We start from the raw sequence: 19,464 nt of genomic DNA, 5'->3' as shown, positions 1-19,464 counted from the left end.
ATGAAATTTTAAAAATTAATACATGAACTTAATTTAGTTGGTAAGGTAAACTCTTAAGGTGAATTTTAAATTATGAGATGAATTTAATACAGATTCTTGCAAAGGATATATTCATAGCTTTTCATAGTTTATTTAATGCTGTAAAATTATCTTCATATTGCCAGTTTCATATATAAGTATTCACAAGTTATAACTGATAAAATGTTGTTAAAATATAAAGCCAGCATTTACTTTAAATTATAATTTGAATGAAAATATAAACATTTCTCTGTTGAGAAAATAGAATACGAAATCAGTTTAATATTTTGCAAGCATCAGTAATTAGCAATAAGAGGTTACTTCTTCCCTGTCAAGACCTTCCTTCCCACTGCTGTTCCTCTTTCTGGACCAGTTACCAGCGTATTTCATTCCTTCTCCAAGTCTTTGTGCAAATGGCACTCGCAATGAGGCCTTCCCCTGGCCACACTGTTTAAAATGACAGTCCCTCTCCTTTCAGTAGTCCTGGTTGTACTTCCTGCTTTATTTTTCTCATAGCTCTTTTACTGTCCTCTGCATGAATTTTACTTATTTGTCTCCCCTGTCGGAATTTAAGGTCCCTGAGGGCAGTGTTTTGTTCACTGACGTATGTCTATCACCTAAAATGGTGCCCTAGCATATAGTACATGCTCAGTACATGTTGAGTTAGTGAATATTAAGTTATATATGTTTGTCACAGTGTTAATTTTAAACCTCAGAGTTTCTAATAGGAACATATTAACACAAGAAAATATCTTACAATAAACTGTTTAAGATCATTTTTTTAAACATTTGCTATAGAAGCCTTTATTTTTATGATTATTGTTTTTTTATTATGTGCAGGGCTCAGTTTGGCAAAGACTTGGTGCAGACGTGACAGCAGTTGAGTTTTTGGGTCATGTTGGTGGAATTGGAATTGATATGGAGATATCTAAAAACTTTCAGCGCATCCTTCAAAAACAAGGATTTAAATTTAAATTGAATACCAAAGTTACTGGTGCTACTAGGAAGCCAGATGGAAAAATTGATGTTTCGTAAGTATGCTACATTTGTTTTTGTTATGATACCCTTCTGTGCGTTTCTTTAAGAAAAACATTGTTTTTAGAATCAGATTCTTCTATAACTTAATACCATTTTACTGTGTAGTATAACTCAGTATTGCTTATCAAGTCAGTCCACTGAAATTCACGATTGCATTGATAGAAAAATGTAGCCAGTGTTCTCATTTGTAATGTACTTTTTCATAGTATACATTCAGAAAACTTTAAACTCTCAACGTTCAGTAAAATTAATTCAGTATTTTTAGACAGATACATGGGGAAATCAGTAATATTACTGATTCAGTTGCTTACTGTGTGCTTGGCATTCTGTTTGTTTAACACTGAAATAACTTGCCTAAGGTCACATAGCTGGTGGGGGCAGAAGCAGTGCTTGAACTTGGATCTGTCGGACTCTAAGACTTAATGTTCTTAAACTGTGTTATACAGCCTGTTGTTGCGAGGTTCTGATGATCGACCTCTAGAGGATATGTACATTTTTCTTTGCCTGACCCTTATGTTTACTTATAATAAAATAAACTTACACTGTTAGAGGTGTCATTGATACTTGAAAATGTCTGGTCTTAAATTTCCAAGTCTATCAGCTATTCATGTAGATGCGTGTTTAACAGTTATACACTGTTCATTATCTAGTATTGAAGCTGCTTCTGGTGGTAAAGCTGAAGTTATCACTTGTGATGTACTCCTGGTTTGCATTGGCCGACGACCCTTTACTAAGAATTTGGGACTAGAAGAGCTTGGAATTGAGCTGGATCCTAGAGGTAGAATTCCAGTAAATACCAGATTCCAAACTAAAATTCCAAAGTAAGTTGGATACTTACTGCATTTTCAATAATTTTAAGCAACCACTATTTTGAAAATATGCTTTTGTCATGCTTAAAAAGTACCTTGGCTTTGGGGAAGAACAGTAAACTTATAACATGTAAAAGCAAAAGTAATTAATTGAATTTTTTCACTACCCAGAGATTAGAACCTGAACTCACAGATATTTGAAGAGCTGTATTTGATTTATTTTCTTGGTGACTTTATAACTAGAAACGTGTATTTTTGTTACCCTGGTATAACTGTAGATGAGTGTCTGTGATTTCAGAAGTTGACTGTTTCTTTTGATCTCCGTGGCAGTATCTATGCAATCGGCGATGTGGTTGCTGGTCCAATGCTGGCTCACAAAGCAGAGGATGAAGGCATTATCTGTGTTGAAGGGATGGCTGGTGGCGCTGTGCACATTGACTACAATTGTGTACCATCGGTGATTTACACACACCCTGAAGTTGCTTGGGTTGGCAAATCAGAAGAGCAGTTGAAAGAAGAGGTAATTCAGAGTAGTTTTCCTCTAATGTGTGATTTGAATTGACACCAGTGGTTGAGAATCCTTTCATTATTGCATTAATGCATTTTAATAACTATGTAGAACATTATAGGTAAGTTTGTATAATTTTTACTTTGTGAGTATCTTAAAGGAGATCATTTGGTTGCCTCTATTCAAAAACTACTAATTCCAGAGCTCTTATATTTGGCTTTGAAATATATCCAGGTGGGCTGACATTTGCATTTGCTTGTGTTTGTACCCAAACGGTATTTCAGTAACAAGCCTTTTGGTCTTTCCTTCTATATGCTTTGTGAAGAATTGCCTTCTTGGGATTTATTTTCTGAAGAAATGGTAGACGCTTTCACCAAATGGGAATGAATTTTTCGATACCTTATGTACGTTCTCATTTTCTGCTTCTCACAGGGTATTGAGTACAAAGTTGGGAAATTCCCATTTGCTGCTAACAGCAGAGCTAAGACAAACGCTGACACAGATGGCATGGTGAAGATACTTGGGCAGAAATCAACAGACAGAGTATTGGGAGCACATATTCTAGGACCAGTGAGTACTGTAAAACCAGAAATCCCACTAGCATTTCTAGAAAGCATTGTTATTTAGTAGATTAATTTAAGACCACCTGGTGTTTACATTCTGCGGTTATTATTTACTAGCCAAAGTTTGAATATGGCTTCTTCATGCATCGTTTCTAGCACTGACATTCTTGCCCATCATATCATCTGCATTCCATGCTGCAACTAAGTTTATCCCTTTAAAACATACACCAGGCCATTTGCCTGCTTAAAACTCTCTAGTGGTCCTTTCTGCTATAGACTTACATGAAAGGCCCCGCTGAATTTGGCCCTGGTTACTTTTCTGACCTCACCTCTTTCCACTCGTCCCCTTTGCTCATTAATTCCCTGTCTTATGGGCCTTCTCTCAATTTCTTCATAGGCTGAGCTTGTTCCCATTTTAAAGCCTTTGTTCTGGAATCCTCTGCCTTCATATCTTTGCATGACTGGCTTATTATTCAGGTCTTAGCTCAGATGTTACCTTCTAAGAGAAGCCTTTCCTGCCACTGCACATGAGGTATGCCCTCCCCTAGGTATCTGGTGCATCAGTAATGATACTAGAACATTTGAGTGCTTCCTCTGTAACAGTTTTTCCTAGATGCATGCATCAGCTTTAGTTTCCATGACCCTGTGAGGTAGGTGGTGGTGTTCCCATTTTTGAGGTGAATAAATGGGCCAAAGCACAGAGTCAGTGAGTGGTTAGGGCAGTAAGTGGTAGGAGTTGAATCCTGGCCATCTCGCTTCAGAGCCCAGGCTCTTAACTTCTGAACTGCTTTTTTTTCTGTTAAGGTTTTTCTGACTGGAGGCAATTAACTGTTCTAATCTCTCGTATTAGAAGGTAGTTGTTTTTGCCACAGAAACAAAATTACTTCTTGGTTTATTATTTTAAAGGGTGCTGGTGAAATGATAAATGAAGCTGCTCTTGCACTGGAATATGGAGCATCCTGTGAAGATATAGCTAGAGTCTGTCATGCACATCCGGTAACAGCATACGCAATTAATGGCTATGTCAAGTTTCTTCTGATTCACAAATACTTGGTTTTTAATTCTAAATTTCTTCCCTTTGCAGACCTTATCAGAAGCTTTTAGAGAAGCAAACCTGGCTGCATCATTTGGGAAATCGATCAACTTTTAAATTAGAAGATTATATTTTTCTGCAATTTCCTGGGAGCTTTTGTAGAGGTAACATTTCTGAACAGGAAATGCTCACAGCTCCAAGAATTTCTAGGACTGAATTATGAAACTTTTGGAAGGTATTTAATAGGTTTGGACAGAATGGAATAATCTCATATCTATATTTTGAATAAATTTAATATTTTATTTCACTGCGTTAATACTGCAGAAAAAAGCTACGTATAGTAGCATCCTGGAAAATTTTCTTCAACCCATATTTTCATGCTGTTTATGAAAGGCTCAACTTCACTGAATTTATGCTAAGTAGCTTTTATCTCGGATACAGGATTTACTTACATGGATGGAGCTGGAGTATGGTATGTGAACAGCTGTGTTTGAAACAAGGTGATCAAGTTATTTTAAACTTGGTTTTCACATTGGAAACAGTCATTAGAATAAGTTAAACATGTATAAACTGAACTGATGTAAATAAAAAATGATGGTCTATCAGGTATTTTAATCCCCAAAGTCTTGGCCGTTAAGAGGTAGAATTTGTGTTTAGATTTTTAAGGTTCTAGTGAGGTCTGCAGTCTGAAGTATAGTTATATAGTTGACCAAAGTAAGGCAGTATATATACGAAATTCATATATTAAGTGGAGAAGCAATGTATTCCAGTGGGAAATTAAGATATGGAAATAAACATGTCTTAAATATTCATAGTGGTTATTCTGAGTGGATGTCAAGATGGTCCTAGATTTTTTATGACTACCTCTACCATACATTCTTGTTTATTACTCTTTATTATTGCTTTTATAGGCCTGGATAGATCTTTTTTTCCCACACTGTAGGACAGTATTAAGGTATTTAAAAGGTCATTATCCTTTTATCTGTTCTAGTGATACCTACTAAATGTTTAGCATTTATTTTTAGAGAAACAACATAAGGGAATCTTTAATCTCTTGTCTTTTCTGAAGTGGATTGCCAGTGTATCCTGGCTGGGTAAAATCGACTGTTTCTTTAAAGAGTGCTATAAAATTATATTTATTGATAAATATTTAAAATGGCTGTTTCTTAAAACACTTAAATAACAAAGTGTTGAATACTAAATAGACTTTATTATAACTAAATTTAAGAATCATTTCAGATTCATTCATTGTATTTGATATAGCATAAATTTCTAAAGAAAGTAAATGAAGGAACTGAAAGATGCAAACCAGATATTCACTTGATTGCAATTTAAAGGTTATATATCGTCTTAAGGAAAGTTTGGAGAATGTAATTTATGAGCAGAAAGCTGTATGGAATAAGAAATCATCAGTTGATCCATAGATAAAAGGAAAATGTTTTGTAGCCTTCAGGCTTTTATTGATTTACATGTAGGTCACATTTTCCTTTTACTTCACACGTCCAGTGCTCTTGAATTGTATTATGGTCATTATAAATGGATACATTGTAAAGACTGGATTCTGTTACATACCTCTGAAAAATTCTGAATTTTTTAGTGGGCAGTTAACTTGGTTAAACTCCAAACTCTTGTCTTTGTGCGTGCGTGTGTGTGTAGGGGGAGAGCGGGTGGACAGCTGAAATCTCTACGCAGTTGTTTTAGCTTTACCTGGGCTATCTGAAGTTTGTGCCATGCACATAAACTTCACAGGTCAGCTAGAGATTGGACAAGGGATATGCAGAATTTATACCTCTTTTCTGGGGTTCCTCCCCTCATATTTCAGTTGCTCTTGGTTACCCCAAACTCTGTCCTCTGATTCCTTAACCAGTAAAACTTGGCTTCTCTTCAAGTTGCCACTTGGGACCTCCTCTCAGTGAAAAGCTATTAAAAATGGAAATCTCACGCAAGGCTGTTATTTGAGTGCAACGTGCACCCCCCTCTTCTGCCTACTTCTGGTTGTTGTCCAGTACCTTTACTTTTGAAAAATATATTTTATTCAGAGTTTACAGTTGTTATCTGTAGGAGTGGTGGTCTGATATATGCTATTTGCCATTATTGGTAATGAACTCGGCATCTTTTTAAAATCTGAAATCCCAATATTATGTGAAGTGCTAATTTATTTAAACCTCAAACATGTCCTCTACTCTAGGTACAAAGATTCTGATGAGGGAATAGTGAAATGTAATTTAATACAAAGTCCTAGCTATAGAGACACAAAAGAATAGTTAAGTGCAACTTTAAGGATTCCCTTTCACTGTGGGAATGGAAATATATGTGGTTGGGAATGAAGTCCTAGGTATAAGACAAATTTTTAATGTTCGCTTATTGTTATTAAGTTCTGAGTATTCCTTGGCTTGTGAAGGGTGGGGCTATTAGTTGTCCAATTCATTGAGCTGATTGAAATTACTAATTTTAAAGTGCGACTTTTAGTTGTTTAGCTGAAAAGCAATGAGGGGTAGTGAAGGTTTCTACCTCTGCTTAATTGTAAGTAAAATACTTATAATCAAGGGGAAAAAAAAAGACTTAGTTGCCCTGGTAGATGAGGAGGTACAACCACCTTGCTAGCTATTAGAACTCCTGTCTAAATAAAAGTGACAACTGTGTGGAACCAGAGGGAAATTGCCTTATTATTGAGATTACAGCCATTAACATAACTTTTGTTCAGGCCCAGCTTCAAATGCAGCTGTGTTGTATGTGTGGGTTGTTGTTACATGGTACAGAGTAGCCTTTTCTCTAAGAAGAATGTGTGCAAAAACCACTTAAGACCTGGCCTGTTTCCAGCCAACTCAGCTATAAAGTCGACAAAGGCTTGGCAGTTGTATTCCAGCTATTTTCTTTATCCTGTGGAGTAACAGTTATCTGATTGTGAAATCAAATAAAATTCAGTGTAAAATCTGAGAAATTATAGCATCCTTCTGTACTTTGAGTAGCACTGCTCACTGTGCACAAGCAGTAATATCCCCAAACTTTGGCTTAACTTAATTTAAACGTTCCCCTCAGCAGCCCTAGCCCTGTTTTATGTGGCAATACTCGTATTTTTTTAAATTTTATTGGAATATAGTTGATACAGTGTTGTTAATTTCTTCTGTACAGCAAAGTGACTGAGTTCTACATATATATATATTCCTTTTTTATATTCTTTTCCATTATGGTTTGTCACAGAATATTGAATATAGTTCCCTGTGCTACACAGTATGACCTTGTTAATCCATCCTGTATATAATAGTTTGCCTCTGCTAATCTCAGACTTCCATTCCTTCCCACCCATACGCCCCCCTCCCCCTTGTAGTTGATCTGTGAGTCTGTTTATGTTTCAGCATAGGTTCCTTTGTGTCATATTTTAGATTCCACGTGTAAGTGGTATCATATGGTACTTGTCTTTCTGATTTATTTCAGTTAGTATGATAATCTTTAGGTCCATCCATGTTGCTACAAATGGCATTATTTCGTTATTTATGGCTGAGTAGTATTCCATTGTACATATGTACCACATCTTTATCCATTCATCTGTCAATGGATGTTTAGGTTGCTTCCATGTCTTGGCTATTATGAATAGTGCTGCTGTGAACATTGAGGTGCATGTATCTTTTCAAATTATAGTTTTCTCTGGGTATACCCAGGAGTGGGATTGCTGGATCACATGGTAATTCTATTTTTAGTTGTTTGAGGAACCTCCATACCGTTTTCCATAGTGGCTGCACCAGCTTACACTCCCACCAACGGTGTAAGAGGGTTCCCCTTTCTCCACAGTCTATCCAGAATTTGTTATTTATAAACTTTTTAATGATGGCCATTCTGACTGGTGTGAGGTGGGGTACCTCATTGTACTTTTGAGTTGCGTTTCTCTAATAATTAGTGATGTTGAGCATCTTTTCATTTGCCCATCGGCTATCTGTATGTCTTCTTTGGAGAAATGTCTGCTTAGGTCTTACCATTTTTCGATTGGGTTGTTTTTTGTCATTGAGTTATATGAGCTGTTTGTATATTTTGGAAATTAAGCCCTTGTCAGTCACATGGTTTGCAAGTATTTTCTCCTGTTCTGTAGCTTGTCTTTTCGTTTTGTTTATGGTTTCCTTTGCTGTGCAAAAGCTTGTAAGTTTGATTGGGTTCATTTGTTTATTTTTGTTTTTATTTGTATTGGCTTGGGAGACTGACCTAAGAAAACATTGGTACGATTTACGTTTTGCCTCTGATCTCTTCTAGGAGTTTTATGGCATCTTATGTTTAAGTCCTTAAGCTATTTTGAGTTTATTTTTGTGCATAGTGTGAGGGCGTGTTCTAACTTCATTGATTTATATGCAGCTGTCCAGCTTTCCCAGCACCACTTGCTGAAGAGACTGTCTTCTTCCCATTTTACATTTTTGTCTCCTTTGTCAAAGATTAATTGACCATAGGTGTGTGGTTTTTTTTCTGGGCTCTTTATTCTGTTCCATTGATCTATATGTCTGTGTTTGTGGCGGGTTTTGCCTCCAGCTTTTTTCTTCAGGATTGCTTTGGCAATTCTGGGCCTTTTATGGTTCCACATAAATTTTAGGAGTATTTGTTCTAGGATCACACTAAATCTGTAGATTGCTTTGGGTAGTATTGCCATTTTAACAATATTCTTACAGTCCAAGAGCATGGGATATCTTTCCATTTCTTTGAATCATCTTTAATTTCCTTTATTAATGTTTTGTAGTTCTCAACATATGTCTTTTCACTTCCTTGGTGAGGTTTATTCCTAGGTGGGTTTTTTGTGGTTTTTTTTTTTTTGATGATTTTAAAAGGATAGTTTGTTTACATTCCTTTTCTGATATTTCATTGTTAGTGTAAAGAAATACAACTGATTTCTATGTGTTAATCTTGTATCTGCCTACTTTACTGAATTCGTTTATCAGTTCTAGTAGTTTTTGTGTGAAGTCTTTATAGGGTTTTCTATTGGGTTGGCCAAAACGTTCGTTTGGGTTTTTCTGTAAGATCTTACGGAAAACCTGTACAAATGTTTTGGCCAACCCAATATATATAGTATCATGTCACCTGCATATAAAACAATTTTACCTCTTCCCTACCAATTTGGATACCTTTTATTTTTTTCTTGTCCGATTGATGTGGCTAGGATTTCAATACTATGTTGCAGAAAATTGGTGAGAGTGGGCATCCTTGTCTTGTTCCAGATTTCAGTCGGAAACCTTTCAGCTTTTCACAGTTGAGTATTATATTGGCTGTGGGTTTGTCATCAATAGCTTTTATTATGTTGAGATATGTTCCCTCGGTGCCCAGTTTTATAAGGGTTTTTTAATCATGAATGGATGTTGAATTTTATGAAGTGCTTTTTCTGAACCTATTGAATGATCATGTGGTTTTTGACCTTTCTTTTGTTGATGTGGTGTCACACTGATTGATTTGCATATGTTTAACCATCCTTGTGACCCTGTGAATCCAACTTGGTTGTGTTGTATGACCTTTTTGTGTGTTGTTGGATTTGGTTTGCTAATATTTGGTTGAGGATTTTGATGTCATAATCAAAGATACTGGCCTGTAACTTTATTTTTTGGTAGTTTCTTTGGTTTTGGTATCAGGGTGATGGTGGCTTCATAGAAAGTCTTTAAGAGTGTTCCTTCCTCTTCAGTCTTTTTGGAAGTGTTTGAGAAGGATCAGTATAAGTTCTTCTTTGTATGTTTGGTAGAATTTCCCAGTGAAGCCATCTGCTCCTGGACTTTTGTTTGTAGGGAGGTTTTTTTTTTTAAAAAATTACAGATTCTACTTCGTTTCCAGTGATTGGTCTTTTTTTTTTTGGTGTATGTTGACTTACAGTGTTGTTAGTTTCTGCTGTACAGCAAAGTGAATCAGTTACACATATATCCACTCTATTTTAGATTCTTTTACGGAGTATTAGGTAGAGTTCCCTGTGCTGTACAGTAGGTCCTTATTAGTTATCTATCTCATATATAGTAATGTGTATATGTCAATCCCAGTCTCCCAATTTATCCTCCCCCCATCCCCCCTAGTAACCATAAATTTGTTTTTTATATCTGTGACTGTTTCTGTTTTGTAGATAAGTTCATTTGTACCTTTTTTGTTAGATTCCCCATATAAGTGATATCATATTTTTCTCTAACTTACTTCCCTCAGTATGACAATCTGGTCCATCCATGTTACTGCAGATATCATTATTTCATATTTTATGGCTGAGTAATATTCCATTGTATGTATGTACCACATCATCTTTATCCATTCCTCTGTCAGTGGGCATTTAGGTTGCTTCCATGCTCTGCAGTGAACACTGGGGTGCATATATCTTTTCTAAGTATGGTTTTGTCCTCTATTCCTTCTTGATTCAGTTTTGGTGGGCTGTTTCTAGAAGTCCATTTCTCTAGGTTGTCAAATTTGTTGGCATATAATTGTTCATAGTATTCTCTTATGGTTTTTTGTGGTATCAGTTGTGATTTCTCCTCTTTCATTTCTTATTATTTCTTGTGTCTTTTCTTCTTGGTGAGCCTGGCCAGAGGTTTGTCAATTTTGTTTAATTACCCTTTCCAAGAACCTGCTCTTGGTTTTATTTTTTTTTTTCTTTTAATCTCTATTTCCTTCCTGGTCTTTATTATCTCCTTCCTTCTGCTGACTTTGGTTGTTCTTCTCTTCCTAATTGTTTTAGGTGGTGGGTTAGGTTGAGTTTTGTTTCTTAGATAGAAAGGCCTGGGTTGCTATGAACTTCCCTGTAAGAACTGCCTTTGGTGCATCCCATAGATTTTGTATGGTTGTTTTCTCATTGTCATTTGCCATGAGGTATTTTTCAATTTCTTCTTTGATTTATTGTTGACCCATTGGTTTGTCAGTAGCAAGGTGCTTAATCTCCCTGTAATTTTTTTTTCTGTGGTTGATTTCGAGTTTCATGCCAGTGTGGTCAGAAAAGATATGTGAAATAATTTCTATACTCTTAAATTTGTTGAGGCTTGTTTTGTGCCCTAGTACGTGGTCAATCATAGAGAATGTTCCATGTGCACTTGAATGTGTAGTTTGCTTTTTGGGGGGATGTAATGTCCTGAAGATATCAATTAAGTCTAACTGTTCTCTTGTTAGGTAGCAATAGGTAGTCACAATGCCCTAAAAGTTGCTTTTGTTGTTCTCTTGCCTAGAGCAAGGAATACTTAGAGGAGTTTTTGGAGATTGGAGCAACTGAGCAGTCAGGGAAATGGTGAACGTAGCTCAGGCTACTTCCTTCCTCTTTAATCTCCACCTGGGAATCCAACTGGAAGGTGATTTTAGGGGTGAATTTGTAGAGGATATTGACCCAAACAGATGACTGATATTTGTTTATAGACATAAGAAAAATTAGCATCTCTATGAAGGCAATCAGCTTGCTTTTAAATCCATCTTCACAGTGAAAATAAATTCTTTGTTAAAGGGATTCATGAATGCTTAAATCAGGAAAAGTAACAATGAGTTTAAGAATTATTCCGAATATATATTTATATAAAAGCACTGTACTTTATTTAGCTCCATACAAAAAATGTGGTGATTAAAAACATTAAGAGTCAGTTTTTACCATGTAGTGATTTTGCTTTGGTCACACACCGTAGCCATCTTTTACTTCTTTTACTTATAGCTCCTCCTCCTCTGTTACAAGCAGGTGCTGTAAACAGCCACTTTCTGGCTTATATCTTTTAGGAGTGAACGGACTTCTCCTTCCAGTCTTACTAATTCTTGAGCTTTGTCTTCTAGATATTTTTGATTGTCCTCATATTTTCTTTCTAAATCTGTGGGAGATGAAAAGGTCTGAGCAGTTACACTACTATGATGATCTCAAAATCAAATACTAAGGCTCTATTTAAGTACCTAAGACAGAATGAATAGATGTTTACCATTTAAATAAACTAAAAAATCATGAGTCTTAAGTGAAAGAAAAAAAAATCTATACCTTTCAGGAGTTGCAGCTTGCTGTTTGCTTGAGCCAAAAGTGTTTTTGCTTCGTTTTGTAGCAGTTCAGCTTTCCTTCTGGCATCAGCTGACTCTTCAGTTTTTTGGGCAATTATATTTTCCACTTTCTTGTACTTTTCATCAAGTTCACCGTCCAGAGTCTGCAGTTCCACATTTCAGCACAAAGAGGTAATAGCATCAGCAGTTATATTTAAGACTGGTAAACGGTGGCAAGCTTGGATGAGATTAACTTGCATGGCAAGCAGTCTGAATTAAAGGCCATGACCAAGGGTACTCAGGCTTCAAGCTCCCCAGTAGTAAATAACTGAAAACATTAACTTGAAACAGTGGAATTAGATACAACGTTGACATGAGTTTTTTAAATGAAAGATCTTAAAGACATGTTGTGGTAGGTCTTTGCAGATTAGTACTTTTCTGTGGAGATGTCGTAGGAGAATGCATGGAGGGAGAGTTTGAGAAATAGGGTTTCTCAGAGGTAGGTTTGCTGAGATCCAAATTTAGAGATCAAAAGAAGCCAAAAGAAAAAAAAATGGTAAGACCATCTTGATTGTGACTAATTTAGGGTTGATAGAGACTTGCTATCAGGAAAATCAGAGGGAAAAGGCAGATTTAAAAAGGAAGGGAGGGCAAGATTGTAGCACAAGTGGGGTTAATGGGGGGTTGCAAAGATGGTTGTGAGGACTTTCATGTCAAGGGGTTTTCTTATTTCTAGTGAAATTTAATATTGATGCAAAGTGTTCTATAAGAAGACTACTTGGGAGATTTACGCTCTCAGACCTGTAGAAACCTAGATGAAAAAAGACAGATAGGGCAGTAAACTTACTTGTTCTCTTCCCCAAACCACAGGTGTAGGGAAGTCACCTGTATGTAATGCCTAAAAGCTAGCCGCTTCTAGGAAAATCTCGACTTCATGTCAGTTTATAGCACCCTACTATTCGTTTCAACACTGCTCTGAAAAGTTTAAAAAGGTTTCTTTAAATATTTTCTTACAGAAATTTAGAAATGTGTCTCAATGATTACTTGGCTTGTAGTGAGAAATTTAAGCTTGAGACTTTCCTCTGCAAAATATAGTATCATCCACTGAGAAGAGGTGGTTAATTCCCGATGAGCACAGAAGAAGTGAGGTAAGGGTTCCCTACTGGCTGTTGTCTGTTAGGAATTCTTTAAGCAGTTTCTACGCTGCTTTGAAAGATTTCTCAAAGGGCCAGGTAATTTACTGTTTGCCATAAAGGTCTTCCTAATTGAAATACAAGCTCAATAATAACCCTTATCCAAGTTTGGATTTGAGGGCCTACACGTGTATGGATACATTTATATATCTGAAGACTGCTCTTTCAAAACAGGTCACTTGGAGGAGACTAGTTGCTCCTTTATCCACATAGCTGTTAAGTTCCAAAGATTTACTTACCTTCTTAACATCTTCTGCGCTTTGTTTCACAGTATATACTACTTTTTCAATATATTCTGCCTCCCCAGAGTTCTGGGCAGCTTTCCGCTTAAGTTCTTCCACGTTTCTCTCTAGCTCGCTGAGGCGCTGGGAGGCATTGAACAAGGTTTCCTCGGAAGCTGCTGTTTCAGACTCGATCTAAAAGCGTCATCATTCAGCAAGCCATTAATTCAAGAAGTGATAGCAAGTGCTATGACTACAGTGTAGAGGAAGATTTAAAAAGCTGCTATGACATTGCTCTAGAACAAAAGAAATTTCAAGAAAGCTTATATAAAGTGCCCAAGTTTAAAATAGTCTCTGTTCTTTCACTACTTCTGCTGGTCTAGGCTGAAATTTTTGTAAAATTTTTCGTTACTGAACCACCTCCAGGCAGCTTGATGTGTTGAGAAAGCACTTTAAGAACTTGCCTAGTGTTCACAAAGCAGCGGATGTGAGTAGAGGGATATCCACACAACTTTCTGAAGTATTATGGGTGGAAAACTTGTAACTTCCAGTCAATTTTAATTTTTTTCTATCAACTGTAAATGTTAAACTCTAGTAGCATAATACTTCAGAAACGACATGGAAATCAGGAATGTTAAAACTCTGAAAAGTTACTATAGGATTGTGAGATGGCATAGGTCTGGGAATGTTATAACTGGAAGCTATAAGTGCTCAAAATTATTTAGGGAAAAAGTATCTTATCTGTGCAACTGGTGAGGGTCCACGTTGGCTCTCATTTCAAAGTAATTAGTAACCGTTGTTTTTAAAGCTAGCCAAAGTAAGCCTGAACCATAACAGAAGAACCAGTTTCACTGAGCACCTAATTTTTCTGAAAAATGATCTTCAAGGCTGGGTCTATTCCACAGAATTACTCTGAATAACAATGTCGTAACTAATGGGTCAGTATATGCATATTAGTTAACTTAGAAAACAATTCTTAGGGACTATTCTTACAAGATAACCCTTACAGTTTTAAGTAGGCGAATAGTTCGTGACAAGCTTTCGTTAGTGTGGTTTAGGTAAAGGCTCTATTTTTTTTACTGTTAACCTGAAACACTTCTGCCCACCATTATTAACTTGCAACAACAAGCCAGGTATCACACCTACAGTTTGATTAATAGTTTCCATTTTGCTTTTCAAAACAGTCATTTTTTTAAAAAGTCACTTATTAACATGTTAACAACACACTGACAAATTTGAAAATCCTACAGGTAGAAAAAACAGTAATTGAAAGGGTTAGAATGTAGTCTGGTGGGAAAACATAATTTTTCTAAACTTGAACACGTAGCCTGAAGAAAGGGCCTTAAATTGCTCATAATGTAAGAAAGTGGCTTGGGAACGGTCCGGCTTCATTCTACTGAGAGTAAGGGAATACGGGAAGATGGGCTTTTATCAACTACTGGTAGGGAAAGCAGGCTGAAAAGGCATTTCCCAAGATTTTAAACATTAGGGGTCGTTGGCTTGAGAAGGGGGATAGCAGCAAGTAATAAGAGCATCTAACTTCAAAGTGTATTCTGAGAACATAAGGAGGAGTTAAACGAGTCATCCGTTTTCTTTACCCTGAACTTTCCTAAGATTGGAAGGAAAAATTTGCCTCTAGAACTGATTTTTGAAAAGTGAAAGAATAAAACAATTAGTTTGCATTACTTTTAAGAGAGAAGTGTTTAGAATAAAGCACTAAATCCATGTGAAAAGTTCTTAGTGTCTCTAGGGTATTTTGCTTATAGATTTCCCATGCATTCTGAACAAAACAGATTGTTTAGCTGTAAGAGCTCTATTAGGTTCCTCTAAAACTGGGTGTTAGCAGCAGACATTTTGTGAATGATCACCTCATAAATCTTGAGGCACCGGTCTTACATGCAGTTGCTTTTGGGCTGCAAAACCTTGCTCTGTTCGTCCTCTCTCTCCAGCCAGAGATGGTCTAAAACTGGATAAGAGTAAGAGTGTGCTTCATACTAAATAAAATCTGTGTGATTCCTTGAAGGAACAGGAAACTCTTTTATCTTTCTTAGGCTTTCTGTGGGCATGAAAATGAGAGGGGGTTTAATGTTTCTCTTTAGAGTCCTTTTTCTTCCTTGAAAATGACACTTTAGCACCTTGTGCGATGGGAGTAGTTTAGATTTACTGAAAGGACTCCTTTAGTGTTCAATTGTAAGAATTTTCATAGATAACTGTCAAATGCGCTTCTTTTCTGATAAGAGTATATGCGCCTGTATTTTCTCCCACACGTAATGATGATTGCAATGTCTTACTGAAGTTAGCAGGTTCTGGGTTCCTTGGATGTCTTCATCTGCTTGTTTAATTGCCTTCTCTGCTGCAATCTGGGCCTTTTCTGCTTCTTCCAGAGCTTCCTTTACCATGTCTGCAGTGACTTTAACATCTGTTGCACTGTTGCTGAGTAAAAGAATGAGACAATGTATTATATGTGAACATGAAAAAAGTACTTCCTCGCAGAAGAGAGCATTTCTTTTAAAGAAAAGCCTTCCTGAAATGACCCTGAGAGACTCACGTGGAGAAATACTTTATTCAATGCTAGATACACAAAGCCCCCCCTAAATGCCATAATACTGTCTTCAGATACCTGGCTCTTTGAGCTTCTTCTAACAACATCTCAGCTCTGGCAATGTCAGCAGCACTCTGCTGTAGAATAACCTCTACTTGAGAAAGGCTTTCAACTCGTTCACGAATATCTTCTGTCAAGTTCTGTAACTGCTGTGGGGTGCTAGGCATTTCCATTTTCAGTACTTCATTAGCAACTGCTTCAATGCTGTCCAGGTCAGCACTATCCTCTGTTAAAAGCAAAGATATTCCCGTGAGGAGGTGAAAATCATACATGGTTCACTCATTCAACCACTTACTGGTCATCTACTATGTGATCAGCATGGTGGGGTTACAAGACAAAGGTACTTCCTATCTAAGAGTTTTTAATCTAGGTTGAGACCTACACACAGGAACAGTATTGCAGACAGTGCGTACTACTGGAGTTGGTTGTAGGCTGGGGTCATTGGGTAAAACTGTGGAGGGTGAGGAACTGATCAGGTTTTGAAGGATAACAGGATTTGAGAGAAGAAAGAACATCTCTGGCTGGAGAGGCAGGATGGGCAGAGCAAGTTATGTGGAAGTTGAGTGAAGCGACTGGTTTCCGATTGTAGAAAACGATACAGGCCAGGGTAAAAAAGCTGGGTCTTGATCCTAAAGGGCAATGAAAACTTTCAGTTGAGGTTGAAAAATTAGGTAGGAAACTACTGTGAATGCAGATGTAAGTGTTGAAATTCCTAATAAATTATCTGGATTCAGGAAACTACAGAAAGGGAGAAAATCCCGTCAGAAGCAAGAGAATCAGGATAGTTGCCTTATCAAAGAAGGCCAGGGAGTTTCAAATGTCAAATGTAAAAAAGAGGTCAAAAAAATACTGGAGTTTAAACTTTAAATATGTCATTGATATTTAAGGCTTTTTTTCCCTTCTTATAAACTGTGAAAGAACAGAACATAAAAATGGAGCCTAAGGGTTTAAGCACAGGATAATATGTGAATATTCCATAAGATATCCTTAGCAAACTGAGAACAAAGCTGATATGCTTAAAATGACAGTACAGAAAGATGAGAAGTGCATGGATCCTAGAACGATGGAGCTATTCTACTATTGAACTTACTGTGTGTTATAATATACATCCCTTTTTTGATTAAGTCCATTTCAGTTGAGAGTTTTCTTTAACTTGCAGCCAAAACTATCCTGAGTGGTAACACTCAAACTGTGACCTGCAACATTTGTGAGCTGGACCACAAATCCCAGAGATTTCCTATTTCTGTACAGAACACTTAAGGTATAGAGCTCTGTAACTATAATATCCTATAAATAATAGGATTACAAAGCTTTAGGGACAATGTCAACAAAGCTCTACTTTGAATTAAGGTTCTTATGACACATTATATGTAATCTCTAACACAAATTTCAAATTTAGTTCTCATAGTGTATGTTTGACTTCTTGATTTGTTACGTGGGTATCACATCGGGTGTGTCTGTTTCAGCATAAGTTAGAGGTTATTTAGAATTTTTTATCTACAAGGCAGATTTGAATTATGGCCTCTCAAACACTCTTAAAAAATTGTTGGACAGGAAGAAATGTCTAAAAGTAGAATGAAAAAGTTCCTTACGGGTCAAAAAGTTCCTGATTTGCTTGATCAGATTTCTCAGATCCTCATTGCTCTTGTCCACTTTTTCTTTGGTAGCATTGGTTTTCAACAGAACAGCTTGAGCATTCTGTTTTGCCTCATCTGCCCTCACTTTTGCTTCAGAGACCTATGTATGGGGAATAAAATACATGGTCCAGAAAATGATGTCGAAAAACTTTTTAGAAACAAACATCTCCCCTTCAACCATATTATATTCTTGTATAGACAAAGTATTCACTATACCAGTTCCTATACAACAGTCTTAAATAGCTAGGGCTAGCATATAAAATTTTTTTCTAGTTGTTTTTAATTCCTCCAAAACATTTGGTGGTGTAGATGTTCGTTAGTCTTGTTCTCAGGTACCAACCTACACACTTCAGTTAACAGGAAGTTAATACTTCATGTCACTTCAGAAGAATAAAGGCTCAATTGAAATAACAGCTGGAGGTATTCATAACCCTGGACCCATAGTTAATACATGGTTATTTCAATTTATTGTGAGAAGCAAGTAGATTCTTAAACCATCCATGAATAAAAACTTCCTCCTCTCTTTCCCTGACCTCACAAAAACTTAGGCCTTTTCGTTTTAGTCAGCATTTGGAATTGACTTGGCCCATTCAGATCCTCCAGTCCATAACGGAAAGGAAACAAACAGAAACAGCCCATCCGTTGAATTACCATCTTGGAGAGCCGTTCCACCTCAGCCAGGGCACTCAGGACATCTCGGTCGAAGTCCATGGCTTTCTGCCAGGCGCCGTGTGCGACAGCAACCAACCCGCCACAGCCGGGCCCCCCACACTGCTTCTGTCCTTCGTCAGTTCTGCAGTTTGGGCCGCCACATTCGGTCTCGGAACAGGAAGCTCCCGGAGGTGTTCCACACGTCTGCAGCGAGCCAAGGAACAAGCACGGGGTGCAGTGAGTCCGCTGCAGCCAACAGCTGTGCAGAGCCTGGGTGGCCCCAGAGAGCGTGTAGGTGGTCCTCAGCGAGGGTGCTTGAGAACAGTATTCAGGATAGAGCGGAGCAAAGAGCTCAGGGCTGAGCTAACCTGCTTAGTTCCAAGGAAACGATGATTTACAGCCCTGCATCAGTACCTTCTGCCCTAATGAACGGCAATGCTATATGGGTTCTGTGCAGGGTGCAAATGTTATCTGCTCCATCAGGCTGAAGTCAGCCCATATGAAAGTCAAAGAATGTGTCCCGTCCCCTTTCTCCTAACTGGTAGGATTTACCAAAAAAAAAAGTATTGAGAACCTTCTTTAGACTTAGCACCCTGTTAACTGTTCTGGTGAAAAGGGTGATATAAAAGGCCCATTATCGGGCCTTTTAGTAATTTCCCATCTAGTAAGGAAGACAGATCTTTCTAGGTAAAACGGCCAAGAATAGGTCAGATGCTGCAAGTGCGAAGGAAAGCAGGCAAAGCAGAGACCACTGATTATTACTGTAGTTTGGGAAGGAGTATTGGCTGGTGGGATCTGTGCAGGGGAAGTGGGGGAACATTCCACAGGGGAGAGGAACAGAGAAGACAAAGGTACGGGTGTAACTTTCCAAATAACCTCCCAACGGCCCTGCCAGACTCCTCCTTTCTTATCTACCAGAAACTTCCAAAGACCAGGGCTTGGTTGTAGAATATACACAGCAAATTACAAGATTGCTATATGATGGAAAAGGCTGAGCAGGAAGAAAAATTACATTTAGAGCTATCTATCCTTTTGTGGAAAATGGTCACGTTGAAAAGAGGCAAAAGCTATATATACTACAGTGAAAAACAGTTAACAGGATACTCCCAAACAAGTACTCCTTTTAATAAGTAAAAGAGTAGTTTTTGAATAGTCAACTGTTTAACTTAATAGTTTTGTAATAATTATAATCTCAAAATATATCTCAAAATAATAAATAGTCATTATATCTCAAAATAATAAATAGTCATTAATGTGTC

The 19,464-nt window shown here is 37.2% G+C and overlaps 2 protein-coding genes across 7 annotated transcripts in view; one reads left to right on the top strand and one right to left on the bottom strand.

Moving 5' to 3' along the window:
- DLD (dihydrolipoamide dehydrogenase) overlaps positions 1-19,464 on the top strand; it is a 52,056-nt gene that overhangs the window by 26,960 nt on the left and 5,632 nt on the right. The window contains exons 9-15 of one of the 5 annotated variants that reach the window (XM_079932178.1): positions 859-1,049; positions 1,707-1,877; positions 2,196-2,385; positions 2,806-2,943; positions 3,843-3,932; positions 4,021-4,133; positions 18,118-18,218. In XM_079932178.1, the coding sequence (XP_079788304.1) occupies positions 859-1,049; positions 1,707-1,877; positions 2,196-2,385; positions 2,806-2,943; positions 3,843-3,932; positions 4,021-4,086 (846 nt within the window). In that variant the 3' untranslated portion in view covers positions 4,087-4,133; positions 18,118-18,218. Of the gene's footprint in view, positions 1-858; positions 1,050-1,706; positions 1,878-2,195; positions 2,386-2,805; positions 2,944-3,842; positions 4,780-18,117; positions 18,219-19,464 lie in introns of those variants that run through there. The other 4 variants (XM_079932177.1, XM_079932176.1, XR_013829871.1 and 1 more) reach the window with 4 other exon arrangements.
- Positions 4,326-19,464, bottom strand: part of LAMB1 (laminin subunit beta 1) — an 82,748-nt gene continuing 67,609 nt past the window's right edge. For both annotated transcript variants that reach the window (XM_079932174.1, XM_079932173.1), the window contains exons 28-34: positions 18,206-18,409; positions 17,510-17,654; positions 15,936-16,143; positions 15,607-15,748; positions 13,334-13,510; positions 11,906-12,065; positions 4,326-11,744 (exon numbers count right to left, since the gene is read on the bottom strand). In XM_079932174.1, coding sequence (XP_079788300.1) covers positions 11,608-11,744; positions 11,906-12,065; positions 13,334-13,510; positions 15,607-15,748; positions 15,936-16,143; positions 17,510-17,654; positions 18,206-18,409 — 1,173 coding nt within the window. In that variant the 3' untranslated portion in view covers positions 4,326-11,607. The remainder of the gene's footprint in view (positions 11,745-11,905; positions 12,066-13,333; positions 13,511-15,606; positions 15,749-15,935; positions 16,144-17,509; positions 17,655-18,205; positions 18,410-19,464) is intronic.

The sequence above is a fragment of the Stenella coeruleoalba genome (genome assembly GCF_951394435.1).
Source record: "Stenella coeruleoalba genome assembly, chromosome: 9".
NCBI classification, from domain to species: Eukaryota; Metazoa; Chordata; class Mammalia; order Artiodactyla; family Delphinidae; genus Stenella; species Stenella coeruleoalba.
This window is presented reverse-complemented; position numbering and strand designations above follow the sequence as displayed.